Source organism: Prunus mume, linkage group LG8 (assembly GCF_029339155.1).
Source record: "Prunus mume cultivar Tortuosa linkage group LG8, ASM2933915v1, whole genome shotgun sequence".
Lineage (NCBI taxonomy): Eukaryota > Viridiplantae > Streptophyta > Magnoliopsida > Rosales > Rosaceae > Prunus > Prunus mume.
The window spans coordinates 15,900,670-15,925,556 of record NC_142705.1 but is presented as its reverse complement, the minus strand read 5'-3'; the positions used below and the strand labels follow the sequence as shown (position 1 = coordinate 15,925,556).

General features: G+C 37.3%; 2 protein-coding genes and 2 pseudogenes across 4 annotated transcripts; 3 read left to right on the top strand and 1 right to left on the bottom strand.

Annotated features, from left to right (window-relative positions):
- The first annotated feature begins 349 nt into the window (after positions 1-349).
- Positions 350-1,824, top strand: LOC148914837 (UPF0481 protein At3g47200-like). The gene is made up of 2 exons (XM_089043315.1): positions 350-364; positions 459-1,824. The coding sequence occupies exons 1-2, from the start codon at positions 350-352 to the stop codon at positions 1,821-1,823; spliced, it is 1,380 nt and encodes a 459-aa protein (XP_088899441.1). The 3' UTR covers position 1,824.
- A 2,047-nt stretch (positions 1,825-3,871) lies between these two features.
- On the top strand, positions 3,872-5,858 carry LOC148914836 (UPF0481 protein At3g47200-like; annotated as a pseudogene). The gene is made up of 2 exons (XR_016122740.1): positions 3,872-5,463; positions 5,587-5,858. The product of XR_016122740.1 is annotated as a UPF0481 protein At3g47200-like (transcript).
- A 2,388-nt stretch (positions 5,859-8,246) lies between these two features.
- On the top strand, positions 8,247-10,253 carry LOC148914835 (UPF0481 protein At3g47200-like; annotated as a pseudogene). The gene has a single exon (XR_016122709.1). The product of XR_016122709.1 is annotated as a UPF0481 protein At3g47200-like (transcript).
- A 924-nt stretch (positions 10,254-11,177) lies between these two features.
- Positions 11,178-13,378, bottom strand: LYC (lycopene cyclase). Its single transcript, XM_008242507.2, has 2 exons — positions 13,254-13,378; positions 11,178-13,156 (listed from the first exon to the last, which is right to left on the bottom strand). Exon 2 carries the CDS (start codon positions 12,936-12,938, stop codon positions 11,424-11,426), a length of 1,515 nt encoding a protein of 504 aa, XP_008240729.1. The 5' UTR covers positions 12,939-13,156; positions 13,254-13,378; the 3' UTR covers positions 11,178-11,423.
- Between the last annotated feature and the right edge of the window lie 11,509 nt (positions 13,379-24,887).

The window sequence follows — 24,887 nt, the reverse complement described above, 5'->3', positions numbered from 1 at the left end:
TAAATAGATTTAGGAATTTATTATTTACTTGCCCATTCAGGTTTCGTTGTATTATAAATATGACCTCCTACAAGCAGAATTATACACAGAAAATTCCCACAAACAAATATTCTCTCATAGTTTTCATATTTTAGCATTTGATGGAAAAGTAAAAATTAGAACATGTGCGATAATTGGAGTATCAAAATGATTCAAAAATGTGTTGGAGGACCAATATAAAACTCGAGCACAAGTTCATAGACCATAGATACCGTTTAAATAAAGAAACTCCCGAAACCAAATGGAATGATAATAAGCTAGTCTCATCTAAGTGATACTATTTTATGATTTTAGTAGATGCATCTGCAAGATGGGTTTTCACCTTGTAAACATTAAGCCCACTAGGTATTCAAATTCCTTTAAGCAAAGCTTTACATTTAACTAAGTAGAGCATTAAAATGCCCGATTCTGTGGAGTAGGGAGTAAATAAACTGAGCGACGCAGAAAGAAGACTTGTTCCAGCTCCCGATGACAATTCAGCTAGAAGCTCAAGATCGAAGATCCAAAGTGTTCCAAGAATTCTCCGAAGTCACAGTAATTTGGATAAATACTTCGAGCCAAGAGTATTAGCAATGGGTCCTATCCATCATGATAAGTGCATTGAAGCAGAGAAACTCAAATACACATTGGCAGCAGACTTTGTCACGGATTTCGGCTGCACCTACGACCAGTTGTACAAGCAGATTTTGGACCGCATCACTGAAATAAAGGACTGCTACGATAACGAAGCAACAAAGTGCTACGATGATGATGAGACACTGGCCTGGATGTTGTTCATAGATGGATGTTCAACCTTGCAATTCATGCACAAAATTGACCGCTTGGAAGAGTTTGGGATGAACAGAACCCAAGCTGCCTTTGCGCAGCTCGACTTGTTCCTGCTAGAGAACCAACTCCCTTATCAACTCCTCGAGCTGTTGATGAGCTCAAACCCAGAAAAAAGGCAGCTGTTCAGAAGTATACAGAGTTTTGTTGAACTGCAGATTATTGCAGCAGAAATGCCACTGGACATGCAATTGAAGTTGAATAATAATCACGCGCGTGCCATAAGGGCAGCCTATTTATTTAAAGAAGCAGGAAACACTCATCTTCCTTCTCATAATCCTCGGCCCACTCATCATCTTCCTGATTATGGTCACCCCACTTATCATCTTCTTGATTTTCTTCGGGAAAGAATGCTAGGTCCACCACCAAAGGTTCCCAATGCTGATCATCGCAAAGAAGACAATTCACCATCTTTTCGCAATGCACAGGAGCTTAAGGCAGCGGGGTTTCATTTTAGGCGCAGCAAAACTAGCTCCTTGTGGGACATATCTTTTACTTCTCTAGGCCTTGTTGGATTTCTTAATCTTCCTCCAATTAACGAAGACGCAATGTCTTTGTTCTTGAATTTGATAGCCTACGAAATGTGTCCTGATTTCCTAAATAATTTTGGTGTCACCTCTTACTTCAGCTTCCTCAGTTCACTCATTGCTCATCCTGACGATGCTAAGCAGCTACGGTCAGCCCGCATACTTTGCAACTTGCGTGGGAGCGACCAAGCCCTCGCCGACCTCTTTCATGAGATAGGCCCTGATTTGGTTCTTGCCCATCCCATGTACAGCTCTATCAATGCCAAATTAGAAAAACACTACAAGACCAAGTGGAAGGCATGGATCGCTCAATTTTTCGAAGATCATTTCAGTAGCCCCTGGGTCATGCTTGCTTTCATTGGAGCTCTAACAGCGCTTGTCTTAAGCGGCATCCAGACTAGGTACACAGTCGGCAGTTTTTATCAGAAATAGGTTTCCCTATTTACATTTTCAATCCTAATGATGTGTTTGTGGCAAAGACAACGTCATTTTAAGGTTTAGGATTTCTCCTCCCTTCTAATCTCTACAAGAATAAAACCAATCTAGTATACATTTTTTTATCCTCTGTTTCCTTCAAACCCAGTTAATCAAATGAACAATTTAAATTCTTGAGTATACCTTTGTTCAATCAAATATTTCATCAAAGCCAACAAGCAGAAAAACAGAGCAGGAAATCCACAAGCCACCAGCTGCACATTTTGTCGAACAAGTAATATGCATTCAACTATCTCACACTTGTCATACAAACCTTATCATTCCAAAATTCAGTACAACACCAGGAGATATCTCCAACAACGAACCACATAATCACATCAATGATCAATTTAAATTCTTAATTATGCATTTGCATGTGAACCTTTTCATGATTGGGTCATGGTCTCCATGAAAGCCTTGGTGGGAAGTCCCAATATTGAATTCTTAAGTCCTCAAAATAGGCCATGGTATTCGTCCTAGGAGATAGTCAGCGAATAGAGATAGAGCACCAGAAGTGGTGTTGCATTGAAACTTAGGGCTCGAGAATTCAGAGACGTGGTTGGGTGGGGCTTGAGAGTTGACAGGCCAGAGCCAGAGGATGCTCCAGACTATTTTGGAGTTTTTAATTTTTAAATTTTTTAAAAGCAAAATAAAAGAAGTTAACATATTTAAGAGATATTTAGTGATATACCCATTCTTAGCACTAATATTATAAATAAACCTTACACCATTGAATTTCTATGAACAAACTCAAAAAAAACCTAAAAAATGACAGCTGGCTTTATTGAATTTAATATTGATTATTAAATTCTTTGATGCCCTATTGAGTGTTTTGGGTATTTTTATGAGATTTTGAGGTTGGGCTTGTTAAGAAATTAATGGCAGTCTTGTAATTTACAAGAAGTTAAAAGTCTCTTTATTATATTGTAAATGGGCTTTGGGTGTGTTTCTAAAGTCCATTTCATATATGGTATTTTTATAATTTAGGCCCCTATATTGGATATAATAGTGAATCTTCCTAGATTTAATTCTTTGTTAAATAGTAGGACACGAGGGCAAATGGAGGGGACACAAAGGCAGTGGATCCGATACCCATTATGTCTGTTCAACTAGTAACTTATTGAAGATCCAGAGTTTTCCTAGAATTCTTTCAAGTCACATACATTATAGCATTTCCGTTTTTAAAGACTTGGAAGTATGTTTATTTGGCCCTTCTATTTTTAAACTTTCAATAAATATCTTGTAGGGCCTAAAAGATATTTATCGAATCAAGAGTCCTCAATAAATATATATATATATATATATATATATATATATATAAAGTTTTGAAGACCCTTGATTCGAGGCCTTTGGTGACCGCCCTCGAAGCCTAGGCCTAAGGCCGACCGTCATGAGTTATTTGGAGTCCATTTGTTTTCGTCGTTTTCTTTTTATTCAAATTGTAGCATGCATGGATTGTAGTAGTCTAAACAAACAATTTGATATCATAATTTTATCCAAATCGCTATATTAGAATTACTCCATCTAAATCCTAATGAACTGCGTGACTCGCGTTCTTGATATTTTATTTGAAAATTTCCCTTCACGGATGCAAACTCTACTTTACACGTGCATCACATTATTGATTCTTATCGTAAAACATTTGCTAGCTTTTTCTTTCTTTTTTAGTGAAAGAAACGATCCCGGGTAAGTATTTTAGCAAGTCGTAATATTTATGCCAAGGCAATATTCATGATGAGCAAAACCCTCGCTTTTTTCAAGAGTGTGGTCCAAGATAACATATATGCCACTGCATGATTAAAGTTACAGGCAAACAGAATTTTTATTTTATCTGATGGAGACAAAAAGCTTCTTCCTTATGATTGGTGTACTTACTAATAAAATATATACCAAACTTCCGATTCATATAAAGTCATGCAAGTGTACTTATTCCTTCACGAACACCATAAATATTGTGTCATCCAAGTATATATCAAGGATCTCTCTTCTGAATTAAGCTTCTATTTTCTTGAAGCTCAAGTGATGAATTTCTGTGGCATGTTGCTGTATATCTATGCATGCCATAATAGCCACTGATCATTCAGGGCAAACCACGAAAAAAAAAAAAGAAAAAAAAAAGAATAGCCACATATCTTCATTTCGACTAGCAGCACTTTGAACTTACATGGCCCAAACATATGCATATGAAGTTTCCGTGGAGAGGAGACTCCGAAGATTCAGGAAAGTAGCAGCAGCAGCAGAAGAAGCAAGGTCATCTGGGTATCAAAATATTAATGCCAAACCAAAGATCCAAAGGGTTCCCGTCATGTTCCGAGGAGATCACAAATATCTCCAAAGATACTACGAGCCAAGGGTAACTGCCATCGGTCCTTTCCACCATTTGAATCCAATCTGCCAGCAGGGAGAGAAACTCAAGCTTCAATTAGCGGTAAATTTTGTCAGAGACAGTTAGCAGAATGAAGCAGATTTGCTCAAGAAGGTTGACGTGAACATCAAGGAACTAAGGGAGTGCTATGACCGGGAAGCAACAGTGGACTATGACGACGAATACCTCGCGTCGATGTTGTTCGTTGATGGGTGTTCGACGCTGGAATTCATGTACAAATATGATGACTTAGAATGTTTTGAGATCAAGAGCGACCAGGTGGCCTTTTGCAGAACAGGACATTTTCTTGCTCGAGAACCAACTTCCTTATCAACTCCTCAAGCTGTTGACAAGCTCAAGCAGCAAACATGAGGACTTGAAGGACTCAATCGAGAGGTTTGTTCAGATGCACAGTAATGTTGCACCATATCAGCCACAACGGGTAGCAGGCGCAGCACGTCCTGAAGGCGTAATAATAAGAATAAGCACAGAACCAGAGCCAACTCATCTTCTTGAGCTTCTTCGGACAGGAATACTAGGATATCCACCTAAAAAAAGTGAGCCAAGAGTTAACATTCGTCCCCAATCTTTTCACAATGTACAAGAGCTTCAGGCAGCCGGGATCCAGTTTAGGCCAGTAAGGGAACCAAGCATATTGGGCCACATATATTTTAAGAGCTTTCTATGGCTTGGGTTCCTTTATCTTCCCAAAATAAAAGTAGACGACTCGATGTGGCATAAGTTCATGAACTTGATAGCCTACGAAATGTGTCCCGATTTCCAGAACATTTCGAGATCACCTCTTACATAGGCTTCCTCGACTCGCTCATCAATTATGCGGTTGATGTGAAGCATCTGAGGAAAAACCACATACTTCGAAACTTACTTGGGAGTGACGAGGAGGTGGCTCAACTCTTCAATGAGATAGGCACTTACTTGGTGCCTAACGATGCAATTTACAGCAATGTTAAACGCAAGATAGAAGAGATCACTACCAGACCAGGTGGAAGAAATGGATGGCTCAATTCTTTTACGACCATTTCAGCAAGCCCTGGATTTTGGCTTTCATTGGTGTTCTCTCAGGGCTTGGGCTGAGCGCTTTTCAGACGTGGTACTCTGCCAATTCTGATAACCCTTCATCTCCATGCAAGGCCTTACTTGAGTACCTGAAAGCGCGCGGGTACTAAAAGGACTACGTACTTTAGCTAAAGCATAGTCTGGCAGCATGATGTGGTAATTAACATATACGAACATGATAATTATAATGTAGTAAGTACACATCAACTGCTGCACGCAACTTTGTTGTAATCCCTCCAGACTTTTTCAGGTACTAAAAATACATTTGCTGCTTTGCAGTTTGTGTGCTGCGTGGTTCTGTAAGGCCCCCCATACTACTTCTTCTAGAGGTTTTCACAAGTCATAGCTTCTCAAGGGTCCTCTCTCCATTTGGTAATTTACAGTCAACAGATGTGACTAAAATAAGGCAAGTTGAACATGTGTGTTTTTTTTCTTAATTTGGTGGAATTTTTTGTTTGATTTTAGTTGAAGTTTGTGTGTAACATGCTTTTGTAAGTTGTCATTTGATAATCGATGTGATTCTCGGAAAAAATAAACTATAAATAAATAAACAATTTGTGATCCCTTAATAAATCATGCAGATTACATATGTTGGAAGCCTCTTGTTTGTTTTATGGCATTCCAAACTTTTTTTTTTTTTAAAAAAAAAAAAGGATATTGCAAGAGGGATCTCATATTCTGTCAAATTTAACTAATCATACTATGTGAGAGTCAATGCGTTTATTAATGCAATAAGTTGATATCAGAGCAGGTCTTGACATTTTGAGGGTCCTGTGTGAAACTTAAACTAGAGCCCTTACATAATCTAATATGAAAATACTATTTTTTTTTTTGCCATGACTTAATGTCATTAAACAATTTTTTTATAACTAAAATTCATCATCAATTAGCATGTAATAACAATCACAAACAAATTCATAAATTTTTTTTAATATTTTCATTTGATAAAATTAAATATTAGTATATTTGATAACAACAACAAAATTAGAGTTCAAGCAAAATAAGAAGGCATGAATTGTTTTTTTAGTTTTGTTTTGAGTGGAAGAATTTTTATTATTATTATTATTATTATTTATACATAGGAGAAAGCGCTAGAAAACCTACTTCACCAAATACACTTTTATATCAAAGTGCTTCATGCTTGAGTATATATACCGGTTTTATAATATTAATATATATATATATATATATATAATATAAAACAAACAAAAAAAATTCAGGGGCCTTGTGAAGTGATGCCACTTGCACCATGTCAAGGTCATCCCTGGTTGACACTACTGACCATATAATATCAAAGAATATTGTGTTCACTATGGTAAATCTTTTCACAAAATTGAGTCGGTGAATTAAAATACAACCTTCGCTTACATCAAATGTGGAACATTTTAGGACGACAAAGCACATTCAAACATTATGGTTGAGGTGACTTTGCATTGTTTTTTGGCGCATGTATTTATGTATAATAATAATTTATACTTTTAAGCAGATTTTGTTTTGAATGTCTAACATTCATGGCTCAAGAATATAGTTGAGTTATCTGGTGATTTTTTAGAGGATAATTGTATCTAAATTGACGATTTTACAGGTCCAATAGATAGAAAATTGATGAAATTTGAGGGAAAAAGTAAAAATTGAAACATGTGCGAGATAATTGGAGGACCAAAATGATTCAAAAATGAATTGGAGGACCAATATAAAACTCGAGTATAAGTCCATAGACCATTACAAATAGATACTGTTTAAATAAAGAAACTCTCGAAACCAAATGGAATGATAATAAGCTAGCCTCATTTAAGTGATACTATTTTATGATTTTAGTAGATGCATCTGCAAGATGGGTTTTCACTTGTAAACTCGTAATGTTGCATTTGCTAGACTTATTATCAAGTAACTAAATTACGAGCACAATTCCTAACGCTCCTAAGCTTACTTTCCAAAACTTTTGATAACTATTGCATGTGACTTGGGCATTGATGGCTTAGCAGCAGTTTCTATTAAGCGTCTTGCTCGCACTTTGCTTTTGAGAACGAAGCCGCCAATTTTGGAGACATATGCAGCATCATACTTACGACTGAGAACCGTTACCAACCATCAATATTCACTTTTACAATCTTTTGCTCGGTTCAGAACTATTATACCAACCATCAATACTCTATTTTACAACTTGCTTTTGAGAGGCAACCCAATATTTCACATTCCAGGCTTTTTAGTTGTGAAGCTTATGTGCCTGTTGTTCCCTCACAATGCACTAAAATTGGTCCTTAACTTCGACTGCAGAGTTATATTGACTTTAATTCACTAAAATTGATCCTTAACGTCGATTGCAGAGTTATATTGACTTTAATTCGCCGCATATTATTCGATATATCTTGAACCCTTTACGGGTGGATTTGTCGCAATAAAAAGCTCTCCGTCGCCTGGTTAATTTGTTAAACTAAACTTTGATGGTCTGATGCTGCGATCAGACTATGTAGCTGAGTGTCATAATGCTTTTGGTGCCTCTCTGTGCTACTACAGAGTATCAAATTGGTTGTGTTGACTAGTTTTTTTCTTTTGCTGTGGCAAATAAGCTTCTGCTTCCTGTGATGAGTTGTGAGTTTAAAGTTTTTAGTTGGACCCCAAGCATATAACCAGTAGTTCCTTTGGTAGAGTTTTTACAGAAGTTGCTTAGATACGAGAATAAAGTTGCAAGTAACAACTTTTTGGTTTTCCCAAGCAAGAGTTCTTCCTTATACAATGATCGGCGTATATGCTAACCTTGTGATGAAGTTAAAGTCACTACCAAATGTGTGAATTTCAAGAAATTATTCTAAGCCTCCCAGGCAAATAAAGTCATTATATTTGCTTTTTCCTTTCGGCCTACTTGCTCAATAGCAAAGTGCACATCCAAATATATTTGAATAATAAGGGTGACAGATCCTATATTCTTAGTTAAATTTCAAGTGCATAAAACCTATGGTTTACTATAAAATGCAGAAACTAGGGAATATCAAAGCTTTGCTTTGTTTAGACAAGCAACTAAAAAATAGCCTGAGATTGGAAGTGAAAAAACCATAGTTTCCATGGGGGATGTAAGGGAAAGTCGTAAGGAGAAGAGATTCAGAAAATTGAGGGATGCACCAAAAAGTCCAATTCCCAGCTCGCAACCGAAGATCCAAAAGGTTCCCTTCATGCTCCGGGATCACAAAAATTTCGACAAATACTATGTGCCAAGGGCAGTAGCAATTGGCCCTTTCCATCGTGGTAATCCAAGGTGCAAGCTGGCACAAAAATACAAGCGTATGTTGACAAAAAAGTTTGCCGAATTTGTTGGCCAGAAAGATGAAGATTTGTATAAGAAGATTGAGGAGAAGATCAAAGAACTAAGGGAATGCTACGTCAAGGAAGCAACAGAGCACATTGATGATGATGACCTCGCCTGGATGTTGTTCTTAGATGGGTGTTCAACCTTACAATTCATATACTCCCTCATGAACGAGCATGAAGGGTTTGAGATCAAAAGAGACCAGGTAGCCTTTGCACAGCAAGACTTATTCTTGCTGGAGAATCAAATCCCATATCAAGTCCTCGAGCTGTTGATGAGCTCAAGCGACAAACGTGAGGATTTGAAGAGCGCAATCGAGAGTTTTGTTCAGATGCACATTATTGTACACGTTGAGAAGCAATCAAAAGGGCAGGAACAGAAGCACCAACCAGGAAAAACAGAAAACAGGGGACAGAAGCAAGAACCAGACACAACAGCAAGCACGGAACATAAGGTAGACATAACAGAAAACACAGAAACAAAGCAACAAGAAGGCTTAACAACAGACACTGATCAGAAGCAACAACCAGGCGTAACAACAGACGCGAATCAGAAGCAACAACCAGACGTAACAATGGACGCGAATCAGAAGCAACAACCAAAAGAGCCCATTCATCTTCTTGACCTTCTGCGCAAAAGAATTCTAGGTCCACCAAAAAAGGATGTTCAACAATCAGGCATAACAACGGACGCGAATCAGAAACAACAACCAAAAGAGCCCACTCATCTTCTTGACGTTCTGTGCAAAAGAATTCGAGGTCCACCAAAAAAGGATGTTCCAAAGAAAGAAGTTGGAGATTCCTCTAAACAAACTTTTCGTAACGTGCAGGAGCTTAGTGCAGCGGGATACATTTTCAGCCCAGTAAGACTAACTTCTTGGGGGACATATCTTTTAAGTCTCATTGCTTTGCAGGATTCCTTAGTCTTCCTCCAATATCAGTAGACGACTCAACAGGGCCTAAGTTCATGAATTTGATAGCCTATGAAATGTGTCCTGATTTCCCAAATGATTACGGGGTTACCTCTTACATAGGTTTCCTCGATGCACTCATTGATCATACTGACGATGTTAAGAAGCTAAGGTCAGCGTCTGTGCTGTTCAACTTTCTGGGGAGTGATGAGGAGGTGGCTAAACTCTTCAATGAGATAGGCACTGACTTGGTGCCTAACACTGCCATATACCTCAGTGTTAAAGCCGAATTAGAAAAGCACTACAAAACCAAGTGGAAGACCTGGATGTCTCAGTTCTGTCACGATCATTTCAGTAGCCCCTGGACTATCCTGGCTTTCCTTGGGGTCTTATCAGCACTTGGGTTAAGCGGCATTCAGACTTGGTACACAGTCCCTTCTTAACCCTCTCCCTGTGAGGCTGTATGCCAGTACTTGAAAACACGGCTACACCAAACCTGAGAGATACATACAGTTACTAAAATACATGCTTCGGTTGTTTTTACATGCATTTCTTCTTTCTGGTTTGTTTGGCTACATGGTTTTATACCTTCTAGTTGCCGGTGCCTGTACTGGTATCCAACCTTTCAGTTCTCATTTAAATTTGTGTGTGTGCAAGTGTGACTATAATAAGCCAAGTTGTCTTAATTGGTTGAGGTGTTTATCAGAATGTAATTTAATTTTGTGTGGCCAATGTGTTTGTAAGTTTTCGTTTAAGCAACCAAGTGATTCCGGGCCCTTTTGGGAGTGCTTCTAGAATAGTTAAAAGTGCTTTCTGACAACCAAAAGCGCTTCTGATAGCGTTTGGCAGAAATGTTTAAAAGCGCTTTTAGGCCATAAAAGCGCTTTCTGGAGAAGCACCTGTCATGTGCTTCTTGAAGCACTCCCAAGTGTTTTTCCAAGAAGCACTTATGTTTCTTATGAAAATTTCAACGTCTTTATAATAAAAGTGTTTTTGGTAAAAGCACTTATAAGTAGAAGTGCTTCCATATGTTGCATATTTTATGAGTTTCTGTAAACTAACCAGCATGTTACATGTTGTAAGAAACATTTCCTAAACATTTCAAAAGCCTCTTGACAAAATTGGTCAGGTGCACAGCAACCTCAGCTCAAATCGAATTTTCTGTTCAAATTGACAAAACCAAATGCAGCCACCCAAAAAGCTCAGCTTGAATCGAATTTGGGGTTGCATTTTAAGTTCTAACCGACCTCAATTAGACCAACTTGACAAAAAGATTAGTCCAAACATTTTCAGATGAGGTGTAAACAAGCTTAGTCTAAACAATTTTAGAAAAGGATTGAGATTAGAGTTTTTTGCTTTTTGTTTCAGCTTAATGATTTTCTTGGTTACTTCTTGTTGTGACCCTATGAATTCTGCATCAACTTCAATTAACTTTTCCATCTTCAAAACCTGGCCTGTACAGCTCATGATTTAGAGGTAATGTCTCAGCAATGCAACAGTAACCATTATTCTTTCTTGTTCGTTTCCTTTTTTCTTACAAACCAAAATGGGTAAACCGACAGGACAAGAAAACTAACCTTCATTGATTTGATTGCACAGCATAAAAAAAAAATCAATAAATAAATAAACAAATTGACTTGCAAGTAAGCACACAACTAGGTAAATTATTTGAAATTTAAAATAATTAAAGCCATGTTCAACAACAAGAGTTTCTGTAAGCTAAGTATTGTACATATAATAATAAGGCACAGATGATTCCTTTTTCTTCCTTTTTTTTTCCTTTTTGTTATAAAAAAAGAGTAGCTGATTCATAATGATTTGCTGACAACTATTAGCAATTGTAAGTATTTTCAAAGATGCAAATTTATCGACGCAATTTGCTTAATACAAATAACATCAGTCCTAATCTCTATCCTGTATCAAGTTGTTGATCATCTTTACCAAAGGAAGAGTCCCCTTTGCCATAATTTCTATTCTACTAGCATTAGAAGCATGAGAAAACAGTGAAAGCCCAAAAAATACAAGATCAGGTAGAAAGAGTCGAGATGACAAGAATCCGTGCCAATAACGGGGTTCTAGATCAAAGAATGCATTGAAAAACCTCCGAGTACTTTTCAAATCAAGCTTAAGCAGAATAGCCATACCAAAACAGAAAAACTCCCTTTGTCTCCTCCTTTCTATGGGCCATAAATCTTTCCAAACTTCTGCAGACAGTTCATTTCCTGAAAGAATTCGATCAGAACCAAGGTACTGAACTATCGCATTTGCAACAATAGGAGCCGCTGCCAGAGTCCTTGCAACCATATAACCAGTTGAAGGATGCACCATCCCAGCTGTACCACCAATTCCAACAACTCTTTGAGGGAGCACTGGAAGGGGGCCCCCCATTGGAATGACACAATGCTCATCCTCTTCAATGCTCTTAATTTTAATGCCTAGGTGCCTTAACCTAGCAACCATCCTATCCTGGATATCTTTCATAGGTACTCCAGGCCTAGCTACCAGGGAAGTTTCTTCAAGAAATATCCTATTGGATGAAAAAGGCATTGCATATAGAAAAGTAGGGATCCTAGCATTTCTCTCCTTCAGTTCGATATTATTGTTCAAGTGTGAGTCTCTCCAATCCATAAAAACCATCTTATCTACATCAAATGGATGCTCTTCAACCTCCGCCAAAATCCCATAAGCCACTTGGTAACCTGGATTGTAGGGCTTATCATACTGTACAAGGCATCTTGAAAAACCAGTTGCATCAAGAACCACAGCAGCTTGAATAGTGACACCATCATTGCAAATTAACAGTGATTTTTCCTCCTCGTGAATAACCTTATTTACTTTAGCTTGGTGAAATTTGACACCATTCGATATGCATTTTTGCAGCATCTTGGACTTAAGCTGCTTCCTGTTAACCCTTCCATAAGGTCTGTCAAGATCCTTTTTCGTCTGCTCATCTATGAACACAACAGCACCAGACCAGGTAGTGTCCAGGCAATCAAGCAAATCCATGGCCTCAAATTCATCCACCCAAACACCATAATTATTGGGCCAAATTAATTTGGGAGACGGGTCAATCGAGCAAACAGAAAGCCCTGCCGCTGAGACTTGCTGTGCCACGGCAAGTCCTGCAGGACCGCCGCCTACAACTGCAAGGTCCACCACAAGACCCTTTGATGGGTCATACATGGGAAGCTCAAAGTCAAGACTCTCCTTCTTGGTTTCTGGAACAAGCTCCAGAAGAGCACTGCTACTAGCCTTAACAAGACCAGTCCGGCTCAATTTCATATGAGACTTTCTAAGGCCACATCTCAGCTCCTGGTTTTGAAGCTTCGAAGAATTCAAATTACTAACTTTCTCTGAAAACCCATGAAGCGGGTGCAAAAATTCAAGCTTGTTATGAGTTTTAAGTAATGTATCCATGAATTCCCAACACTTTTTCCAGATATCTCCCTAAAACTCAAACTGGGTCGCCTGAAGTTCCTGAAACTACAGTCTGGGCGTGAAGAATTCTCGCAGTTCCCAACTGAGAACTCAAAATTTCCGAGATGGGTTCACTTTAGGAAATTTAATTTTCACACATACATACAGAAAACAGCAATTGGAGCTCTAGCATTAAAGCCAGAACAATCCTTTCAATCCTGAAAAGATTTTTCTGGGAATTTAGAAGAACAAAAGTACAAAAATCTACAAGAAAGGAAGCTCACAGTGAATTAAAGTAGAGAACTTATTGCTTACCAGAGAGCTGAGAGATATGAGAACGAGAGAAGAAATCATTTTGCAGCCCAAACTCTCCGAGTGACCCAAAGAGATTTGTAAAGGTGAAGCTTGTGTGGCCTGTTCTTGACGACGACAAACCCAAGTGGTATGTGGTGGATGTCAACTGTGCCTCCGTGTCATGAAGTGGCCCGCTGAATCCCGTCACATTTGACACACGTGTCAACGTGATCATCATTGTCCATGCGTTCTTCCTTTGTGAACCAATAATGAAGGTTTGAGTCACATCATTTAAGTGACCAATTTTTCTGGTAAGTTGCCCTTTTTTTTCTAGTGCAAGTTTACCTCTTAAGTGCAAATTTTGGTAAGCTGCCATTTAAGTCACATCATTTTAAATTTTCTTTTTCAGCTAATTAAAGACGTCATCTTCAAGATACTATGCAAATGAGCTAGGCAAATATGTAATTCAACAATTTAAGTGACATGTTGTTTATGCATTCGTTAAGTTGATCACTCCAATCAACTTGATAATATAGTTGTATTAACTATTATTTTATTATTTTATTTTTATATTTTACATTTATTTTTCTCTTTTATGAAAAGTAGATGGGAGGGAGGAAATGATATTTTGTTATAAAATATTAGTGGGACTTAATACATATTACTTTTGAGATGTGCAACATTCCTTTATTAGAGGGATAGGTAAATTTTGTCGCCTTGAATGTCTACTCCATTTTGGCAAAAAGAAAAAGAAATGTCTACAATGGATAAAAATGTTTATGTGGCAAGGCTTTGCTTACTTTTTTGCATACTTTTTTGGAGATGCTCTTAGATCCCATTTGGTTCGTGAAAAAGATAAGTGAAGGAGGGTTTAAATACAGGATCTTTGTTGCAGGGAAATGTTCTTAATGACTTGAGCTAGAAGTCTTTTACATATTATCCAAACTTTTTAATATCAATTGATGTGGAACATGCATAGTATGTTTGTTACTTATTGGTTGTAAATAAATAAAGTTATTAACGAAACCAAACAAAAGCAAATGAAATTATCAAGGGTCTTATAACTGAAGTAGTTAAGAACATTTACCCATGCACTTCATGTCCTAGGTTCAATTGGCCCTTCCTTCACTATCGCTTGTTTGAAAAACAGAACAAATGAAATTATATCATATCAATTTGGGATTTAATAAGTTGGAATATAAAACACTTGGGACATCAATCATGCTATATCATCTCACCGATGACATGGTTTCTCCTCGATTGATTATTGTTTTTATCCTAACTATTAATCTTCTGTTTTTTTTTTTTTTACTTAGTTTGAAGGACATTTTATATCTTTCAAGATAGTATGAGCTAATAATGTGTACAAATTAGCCTTTAGTCTAATTGTAGTTATCCCCACTTGGTTGGAAATGTCTCAAGTTTGATTCACATATGTGAAGATGATATATATTTGTCATGAGTTTGATACCTATTTAGTGCTAACCTCACTGTGGTGATGTAGGTTTTTTTTTTTTTTTTTCCTGTGGGTGTCATCCTATTGTAAAAATGTATTTGAAATTTTTTTAAGAAGGCAAAAAAACCCTAAACAATCTCTGAGAAAAGCCTAACTAAAAAAGTCTCAGTCGCCACCCCATTTGGGGGTTGGCCTCCTTCCCTATCTTCTCCCATCTCCTTTCATCTCTTCTCCTCTCCCTTTTCCCTCAAGATTGTTAATTTACATTGTGATGTGGAAGCATTTGTCGTGAAGCAATGTCGTCTCAGTGATAGAATCATTGTATTTTGGCCTACGTACACAAAGAGTTGACTCTCTTCAACATACTTTGGAGCTCTAAAGAGGGAAAAATGTCTCATAACGTATGCACTAAATGCTATTGTTATTAGCTTGTATTTGTGGAGAAATTTTTATATGTTCCTGGTACACCACGTGGATGGTACAACATAGGACATGTGGAATTATTGTCTAACTTACTGCATTTCTTTTTATAACATGTGGCGGGCTGCATTGCAAATATTTCATATGTCTTCTGTCTATTGGATGGTACACTAGCCACATGGTGTACTCGGAACACCCAAAAATTACTCATATTTGTGAGTTGTAAATGTTTTCATATCATATTAATTACTTTTTATCTCTATATTTATAGTGATGAATCTTGGGTTAAGTTTTCAAATGTTGGGCTTACATGACTTACTTGTTGGGTGACTTAGGAATTTTTTTTAAAGATTTTTATCACAAAACATCCCTGAGGTTCACGAAACTATTAGGTTGCATCCTTTTTATTTTTTGTATATCATTTGTGGTCCTCAATGTTAACATGCATTCTCACAAGTACTCCATGACGTCATGTTCTGTTCAAAACCTTGCTCGGCCTGAAATTTTAAGGTTCGGGCCGGTCTTTCGAGCATTTAAAATTTTCAAACAGGGCTGAAGTTTCAAAAGACTTGGCGAGGCCCGCCCATTAGGCGGGCGGCATAAACTAAACACCACATGCCTTTTTTAAAAATTTAAAATTAAAAAAAAACTAAATCTTTTAAATCTTATTGTTGCACTTTTTTTTTTTTTGTCAAACGTGATGGATAAAGAATCTTCTCTCATTACTTCAAATTCTTTATTGAACCATTAAATTTGAACTTGACAAAAATTGGACGCTAAAACGTATGTATATTGCTTGTTTATTACAAAATGTTAGACATCATGGAAAAATTAATTTAATTTATAACATGTGTAAAAAAAAAAAGAAGTTTATTCGTTTATCATACATATTACATTATTTTGATTAAGTATAAAATGAGGTTAAGGAGTACAACAATTAAATCTTAAAAAAGGAAGGGTATATGTGGTTTGGCCTTGGGAGGGCCTAGGCCGGGCCGTGCTAAGTGTTTCAAATCCTAAGCCAAAGTCCTGCCTAACCTTAAAACAAGCTAGGCCAGGCTTTGGCCCATTAGGCCTCGGGCTACCTAATTTGGCCTACGGCCGCGAGACAAATGATGATGCCTAAGCTACTCAAAGGAGTGTACTCTACTAATATTCATTTTTGTTATTCAGCATCCTTCTTTGATTGATGATTTGGGTTAGGTTCTTTGGGCCTTGGCTTTGACTGCTTATGTTCTAACATTTTGTTTTGTATTAATGTCAAGTTGAGGAGATGGATCCCTATGATGATTTGGTATTTTGCAAATACTGTGACTCAATGTTTTCTAAGTACAACTATGCTAAAGAGATCTCTCACATGATTGAAATACACGACTATGCACATGAGGTGTAGAAGGTGACCACAGAAAACAATCCTTTGAGATGCAGCACATAACATCCCTACCCAAAATGATATTTTATTTTGGAAAATTAGTTTGAAATTACAATTTTTTTTCCTTTAGGCATAGGGTGAAACGATGATCAATTTCCACTTTGGAATCTGGGTGAAACACATTTAAAACTAACAGGTGGTGGGTCATAAATGACCAAAGACACAGCGATAACACAAACTCTGGGGCCCTAACTCGTGGTTGCGCGACAAGCCATTTCAAGCCACATGTAGTTCTTTCCTCATTCTTGACTCATGCCGGTTGTTTATTTGTAGCTGGTTTACTTATCCGTAGAACATATTCTAGGGCTGACATTTCGAGTTTCGGGACTCCGTTTACGATCCGTCAAATCATATACGATCGGAAATACCTAGATTAACATACTAGAAAAGGCGGCGATCAACGGTTCAAACTACGAACGAAATTGCATAATATGCGAGATCAGTTCAAGGTTCAAACAATATCCGAATTAAGTTTACGTGAAATCCTACGGCTCGTGAGGACTAGGAGATCATTCTAGGACTGATTATGGTCCCCACCCTGCTGCCCACGCGCCGCCACCTTTGGCACATGTGGCGTGCGTGGTCTCGCGATAAACCCTCGCGGAAAAACTCAACGCTCGGCTCAAGACACCTATCCTAGGTAAAACACCTATTTGGAACCACTTTTGTTCTTGGACCTACCCAAAAGTGGCGGAAATGGCTGAAAGTGATTTCAAACCGGCCGAACTCTAGGTTCGAATTAACCATCTCACGCTAGAAATTCCTCAAATCCTACTCAACCATCAGGCTAGATCATGAAAAATAGCTAGAAATTCATACCTCACGACCGGATTGGTGGCGGAGGAGGGAAACCAGTTAGCCAAGTTCTATCAAAAACAGGTTGGAGAACATGGTTTTCCGCGTCTTGGCTGGCCAATTGTGAACAAGGCACAGTGATAAGGAGCTAGGTCGATCATTTGTGACCGTGACATCTCGTGACTGTATTGGCCGCGAGGTACCAAGGGGAGAATATCATGGTGAAAAAAAATCGGGAGAGGAGCTATCAGTGCTCTAGAGAGAGAGAGATTGAGTTTTAAAAATCTGACTTCGTAATTTACTATTTTGCTGAACATATTTTGAGCGTAACCCTCTCAATACAACTCCGATTTGAGCCCATTACATGTCTACGGACTCACCTTGATGCGTATACGCAACGATATAATTGAAAATTCCTAAATTCCTTCCCAATCAAAAGGTCAACTTTTCCTCAATAAAATATTCTAAGGGCATTTTAGTCTTTTCTTCCAATAAATTAATAATTAAATATTAATTTTAGGTTTGGGTTGTTACATAGAGGCATTTTAGTCACTTTTTGCTCTAGATCATTTTTGGGAGATTGAGTCACATCGCCATCGCGTAGAGCTTGTTATCGAGTTCGTAGAGATGGCATGCTCAATTATGAGTTTAAGCGAGAAATTCAGTCAAAAGAAAAGGACTTGTTGGGAATTTGAAATTTTGTTCTTTAAAAACGTACCCGACCGATACCTCCTCCTTATTTTCTCTCTCCACGACCCTCTCTTTTCTCTATGCGCAACGCGGCCTTGAGCCTTCTAGGCACGATCATCACCTTCAAGCCGTCCCGAGTCGTTAGGTCGGGAAAAAGGCCCTTGAGTTGACGATCATGGTGGGCAAATACCCCACCACCCTAGGCCACACATAGCGAGTAAACAGCTAAGAAGAAAGTCGAGTCGAGTTTCGATAGTTTCTAGCAACTCCTACCACCATTTTCGTCGATTAAGGTGTGAAACTTCATCCTCTTTCGTGTTCTAGCTATTGGTATAGGGTTTTGGGCTTGATTTTCCAGTTTTAGGGTTTATTGTGGACACCCATTAAGGCCACGGTTAGAGAGTGTTTTGGGGCCAAACCGTGACCACCTTGAGTAGTCGAGTTAAGTATAAACTCTAGTCAGTTTAGTACGAATGTTTTCCTATATAGGTATATACTCGTCGATGTGGAAATTTTTATAAATCGAACAGCGATCCACGCAGGCGGCGTGTGGCACTCATAAACCACTTTTCAAATTATATTTTGGTCCTAAAAATTATTCTACGTGTTACTGAGACGACGGTATGCCTGGATACGAGAGATTCTTTGTTTGGTCGGTGAATGAATTTCACATATTATGTGATTTTTAGGTTTTATGATGGTTCCATCGGATCGGTCCTGTTTTAGAATATGTCTTTCCTTGGATCTCTTAAGGGCATGTAAGAATTTACGGATTAAGAATGGGATGTTTGTATTGACTTTGTTTGATAGTTTAAAGCCCATTTGTTAATTGGGCAAGTTTGATTTCTTGTTTAATTATCGTTTATAGCAAGATGAATTTCAGGTGTTTATGAATTTATTATTTTATTGCTTTACATTTCAGTTCAAGTGTGATGTATTTATGTTTCTTATTCGGATATGGCTTGGGATGATTTTAAATGTATACGCATGTTCATAAATGATGAGTAGTTTGGAAAGTGGAAAATGGGAAATGGTTTTTGCAATGTTGATTATTGGAAAAGGAATTCAGTTAAGGATTTGGAAAAGGATTTTTATAAGTTTCCTTTGGGAAAGAATATTGCATGTACCTTTAGTTTGGATACAGGTGTTCGACCAAGAGAATTTACCTGTACCCGGCCAGTAAATTGCATGTACTCATATACATATCGAGTGTTCGGTCCAGTTGGGTTGCATGTACATGTATTGATATTGCTTCAGGTGTCCGACCACAAAAATTGCATGTACCTGTATTGATGTTGCTCTACATGTGTCCAGCTATCAAGGAATTGCTACAGTACATATCGAGTTACTCTGGGTGTCCGACTAGGATTTCCCAAAGAATGGAATTTTAGATAAAAAGGCTTGATCTTAGGAAAGGTACGGAGTTAAAATTGTAATGGGATTGAACGAATGAGTTAGTAAGGTTTCGCGATATGAAAGTATGTATATAATTCAACGGTACCAAAAGCAATTGATGTCTTCAGCTATGTATCCGGATGATTTCTTTTTGGTTTTATGGTAGAAAGAACTATGTGTGGCTTAATCACTTAAGAAAAGGAGTACATAGGTAGCCTAGGGTTTCAACTTGGTTCAGTAGCAAAATAAAATATATTTTTGGGACTTTAATATGGTTATTGAATTCAAATCCTATTTATTATTTTTGTTGGGTTTGGTTTTGAATATGTCGGTGGTCGCTTGAAGCCCGATTGAAACTTGAAGTGAGATTAAATGCTTGTTTATTTATCAATTATTACTAAATGGATGTTAATAGAATGTATATGCGGCCCAACATAAATATTGCAAACCCAAAGTAGGACCACATTTTAAAAATTATTTTGAAATGTATTTTGACATACCAAACAAATGAATATATGGAAATTAGCAATACACATCCAAACAATAGCAATAATGCTCAATTACCAAATATTCAAATATCCAAAACAAAGGTAATGTTATCCAAACGAAAATAAGACAATAATAGCTCAATTACTACATATCCCAAAGATCCAGAAGCAAGCATCCAAAATAAGAGCACCACGGCTCAATATCAAAATATCCAAAAAACTACCAATTGTATCCAAAATAAGAGCATGAAAGCTCAATTACTGCATATCCCAATGATCCAGAAGCATGCATCCAAAACAAGAGCATCACAGCTCAATACCAAAATATCCAAAATACTACCAAGTCAAACATGTGTAACAAACAACCCCCAGGAGACTTGGAAGAGTCGTGCTAAAAAACCTTTTAGTTCGAGCTCGCTCAAACAATTGAACTTTAATGACCCACAGAATGGACAGTTTTGCCCTATAAAAGGGCATCACATGCCTCCCACGTGACTAATTTGACGACAAGATGGATGAAATATATGAAAAATTGACTGCCGGGGGGGGGGGGGATTTTGAGTAAAATTTAATTAAGCTACTTAATTTTCTATTAAAAAAAGATATGGGGCAAATCGAAAGTAAAATGAGGAGTTTATTACTTTATTACTTGAAACATTTAACTTAATTTATAATATGTGTAAACAAAATAAGAAGTTTATTACTTTATCATTCATATTACATTATTTTGATTAAGTATAAAATGAGGTCAGAGAGTGTATAAATTAAATCTTAAAAGAACAAGGGCATATGCAGGCGAACATTGGGCGTGCCTTTAAATCTTAAGCTCAAGCCCTACCTAACCTTAGAATGGGCGTCGTGTCATTGGACATGTGCCGCGTCATCAATCTAACAGACTTTTGGACGGAACATGACGACATGGACTAACTGGGAGCACGCATGTTAACATCGAGGACCACGTGGGGACTTCTTACATCTACTCAAAGTCTGGCGAGATTTAAGCGCGAGGCCGTATAAAAGCGATATTAAGAGAGGGAAGAATCAAACCTAAGACGTGGGGTGACTTATTCATAAGTAAAAAATCTTGATTATAGAAATCCATTAAAAAAATCCTATAAGTAATTATATTTTGCTTAAATATGCAAGACTTTTTTATCCCTAAATAGTCTTTTAAAATCTCAATTGAATACACCCTTAAAATTAGATGATGACGTCCGGTTTTTACACCGTATAAAAGCATATGTTAACTCTTTTGTTAGAAAAGTCAGCCACACTATTAATATGAGAATAAAGGCCATTAAATGGTAACATTTTTAAAATATATTTTTGTGAAATGTTTCCAAATAATGAAAATGAGAAAACAAAGTTGTATTCACAATATATTACAAAGAATAATTGGGTGATTTGAAGCAACTTTCGTCGAAGACAATGTACACCCAAATTTAGAGAAAATGAGCAGTGTTAGAGACCGAGTTTTGGGAAAAGGATTTAGTTGAGAAAGCCTAAAAGGGGTGATGTCTACTTCTATCTAAGAATGGCTCAGAAGAAACCACCATAAAAGCTTTCTTATTCAAAATGCCCCAGTAGACTTATTCACTAACTCAAAAGAAAAAGGCGATGAGAGAGGAGGGGCAATGACGAGCTTCTTCCTCCGACTCTATGGAGTTTTTCTTTGGAATTCACAAAGGAGAGAACGGCTAGGGTTTCGGTAATGTTTTTTTTTTTTTTTTGCCTAGTAGCGTAGTATAAACTAAAAATGATCAAATGTGATCTTTCATGAAAGTGCATCAACTAAAACTATGTTTAGCCATTTTAGGCCATCTCCAACCATTGGGGTGGAAACTCAAATTTTCAGTTATGAGTCCAAAATTCTTCTCCAATCCATGTATTTTGGAGGGTGGAAATGTGAGAAATGTCAAATTTGGGGTGGAATTTCAGTCCAAGTTTTGCATGGACCGGTATTTTATGTGGAGCCCAAATTTTGCTTTATTTATTTATTTATTTTTTACGTGGAAACCCATGTGGAGAAGAAAAGTTGTTGGGCCCTGCGTGACAGCTTTGCTGTCTGGCCAGCAGAGTTGTGTGACACAGCTGGCAACTCTAGCAAAGGTGATTCCAACATCTAAAAATTCAAAAGGTGTGCTTTTAAAAAAAAATTCCAATGGCTTTATTTTCACGATCATGATTAATTTTAGGCAATATGAACTGTAAAATTTCACATTCAACGACTCAAATTTAAATCCAACGGTCAAAATAATATTTATAATTAATCTAAATAAGATCCAACCCCAAAACTTATTCCAAACTCTATAAATAGCCATTCATTCGGTAAATAATCCACAAAAAATTATTTTTTTTCTTTTCTCCCTTTGTTATATTTTTTCATTCTACTTTCATTCTTATTGAGAATGGCCTCAAAATCCCAAAAAGGTGTGAATAACCATAAGAAGACGAGGCATTGTGCAAAGAGTAGGTTTCCATCTCTGAAGATGGGAGCTATTGTCACCAATCAATCAAACGACTCATTTTGGTTGCGTGTGTACCAAAAGTTTTTGGGAAATAATCCGGGCATGAGCAGAGCCAGGGTATGATCACTCTTAGATAAAAAATGTAATAAGAAAATTAAAAATTCACTCAACATAATCTCACTCTTATTTACAAATAAGAGTTTTTAATTTATTTTTAATTGAGTACGACCCATTCAAGATAAAAATATCTCTTAATTATAATCTCTTTGGAAAGAGAAAGACCCTTTGATTCCAATATGAAGAATGAAATAAATAATGGAATTTGATTTGATGTTGCGGCTGCATCCAGGGAACCCTAGACTGCGCACATACTCCATTTTAGGGATCAAGCCTTTTGTAGTTCTCACACAATTTTATTGGACTTTCAAGGAATGAATGACTCCTTTGAAAGAATTTGTGGTATGAGAAATATTTTATGGAATTTGGATGAATGTGGTTGGACTAGGGATTCAATTTGATTTTATGATTGGAAAAGTGTTTGGGGCGAATTTGGTTAAGGTAAACCAGGGATTTTGTTTGGACTTGCGGTTGTATTTGGATTGAATTTCCAAATTGCCTACGTATCCTTGGCGAAATCAAATCGGACGTAGTTCAGAAAAAATTTGATTGGACTTTCAAGGAATGAATGACCCCTTAAAAGAATTTGTATGTTTGAGATATTTGAATTTGATCTCATTGAAAATTTGCAGGGTAGATGACTCATGAGAAAATTTGGAATGGTTTTGTACCATTTTTAATGTTAATGTCCAAAGAAAATTAAAAAGGCATTTTGATGAGCCAATTAATTTACTCACATATGGTTTTAAGGATTAATCCATTAACCACATAATTTATTTGGACCACCCATAAAATATTTTGGGCTTTTGAGAGTTAATGGGTAATTTATTTTATCAACCCATTAATTTGTTTTCGGGCCTTAACATTTCTATTAGTTGGCCCATAAACAAAGAGTCCATGTCAGAAAAGCTTTGAGAGCCAATTGAATTTGAAACCGATATCCATTTGGAGTAGTAGAGATTAATCCAAACTGAGTCATTCCCATCTGGATCTGGAGTAGTTCAAATCAATTCAAACTGGACCAGATTATATATATCTCTTCAACTACTCATCTGTCACAATCAATACGGAGCCTTGGGTCTGAGATGCAAAGACCAAGGCAAGACCCTTCCTTTGCTCATGTCTGTCAAAGCAGACCATGTAGTCCACTAAACATGAATTGAAAGTCATGGAATTTAAAGAGGCCACGTCTGTTTATACAGAGCTTGTTTTGCTACTTTTTTTGGTTTTTTGTGCTTTTCTTCTTTCTTCTTGCGAGCTTTCTCCCTAAGCTCTTGTTGTTTGGCTTTTAATTGCTCTGATGTGAGAGAAGGTTTTGGAGCCTCAACTTTGGTGTTGACTAGTACTGATGGCATTATGTTTGGATTATTTTCATGTTCCACCACCCAATTGGCTGTAGCCTCCAAGCTAGCATAGTGAAGTGCACGAGTTGGGTTTCATAGAGGAAGGAGAATTTTCAAGGCCATATGGCCTCAAAGTGATGCAGTGTATTCAGACGAGCCTTTACATGGCTCATTTGCTTATTTTTATTATTCGTCTTGACAGAGCAGCAGAGCCTTTCTTGTTGGCTATGCCTCCATCCTTTCTTTTTTGTTTGCTGATGCTTTGGTGCATTCTTTTCTTCTTTATTTGTTAAACTCCAAGGCTCCAGGAAATTGAGGTGCAAATTAATTCTCTTGTGCTTGACTTGGAAGTTTTGGTCTGACAAGAGACAGTTTTCTTTTGTACAGAAACCCCTTGAATATCTTTGTCTTTCTGTTTGTTACTCAAAAGCACCATTATTTTCATGAGTATGTCTGTAAACACCTGCAAGATTTTCATCAAATATGCCTACGACACCTGCAAGATTTTCATCAAATATGCCTATGAACACCTGCAAGGTGCTCATAGCACTCAATCACAGTGGGTTCTTGAGCCCATCTATATTTTCTAATAAGGAGTCCTTGCGAGCTCCCGCTTGTGTGATTTCTTGAGATTTCTCTAAAAGCAGGGACATGATTCTTCAATTATTTTTTGAGAATGATGAATTTCTTTTTGCTGCAGTAGTCTCATGAGACTTCTTTGACAGCAAAGACATGGAGGAATTTCGCAATGCACATTCTCAAAGCCTTTATGGAAGACAGCAGCGGAAGGGGACTTTGAACTTTTGATAGGAAATCTGTCATCAATTTGGTGCCCCATGACTGTTATTTAAAGGTCGACTTCAGTGTGATGCTCAGGAAACGTCATTTGCAGAGGCTTGTTTAATTAAACTTCACATAAGATGTTTGAGTTTTGAGCAGCAAGGGAATATACTGCACAGAGAAACATGATGAAATTTTCTGGCAGAAGAAATAAACTTTATACCTTGCCTTTCTTCTGCCCTTTTCTTTCTCTTCCTCCTTAATCAGAATC

What these genes read in the sequence shown, in the direction of transcription:
- LYC (XM_008242507.2), bottom strand. Translation starts at nt 12,938, where the DNA reads ATGGATACATTACTTAAAACTCATAACAAGCTTGAATTTTTGCACCCG.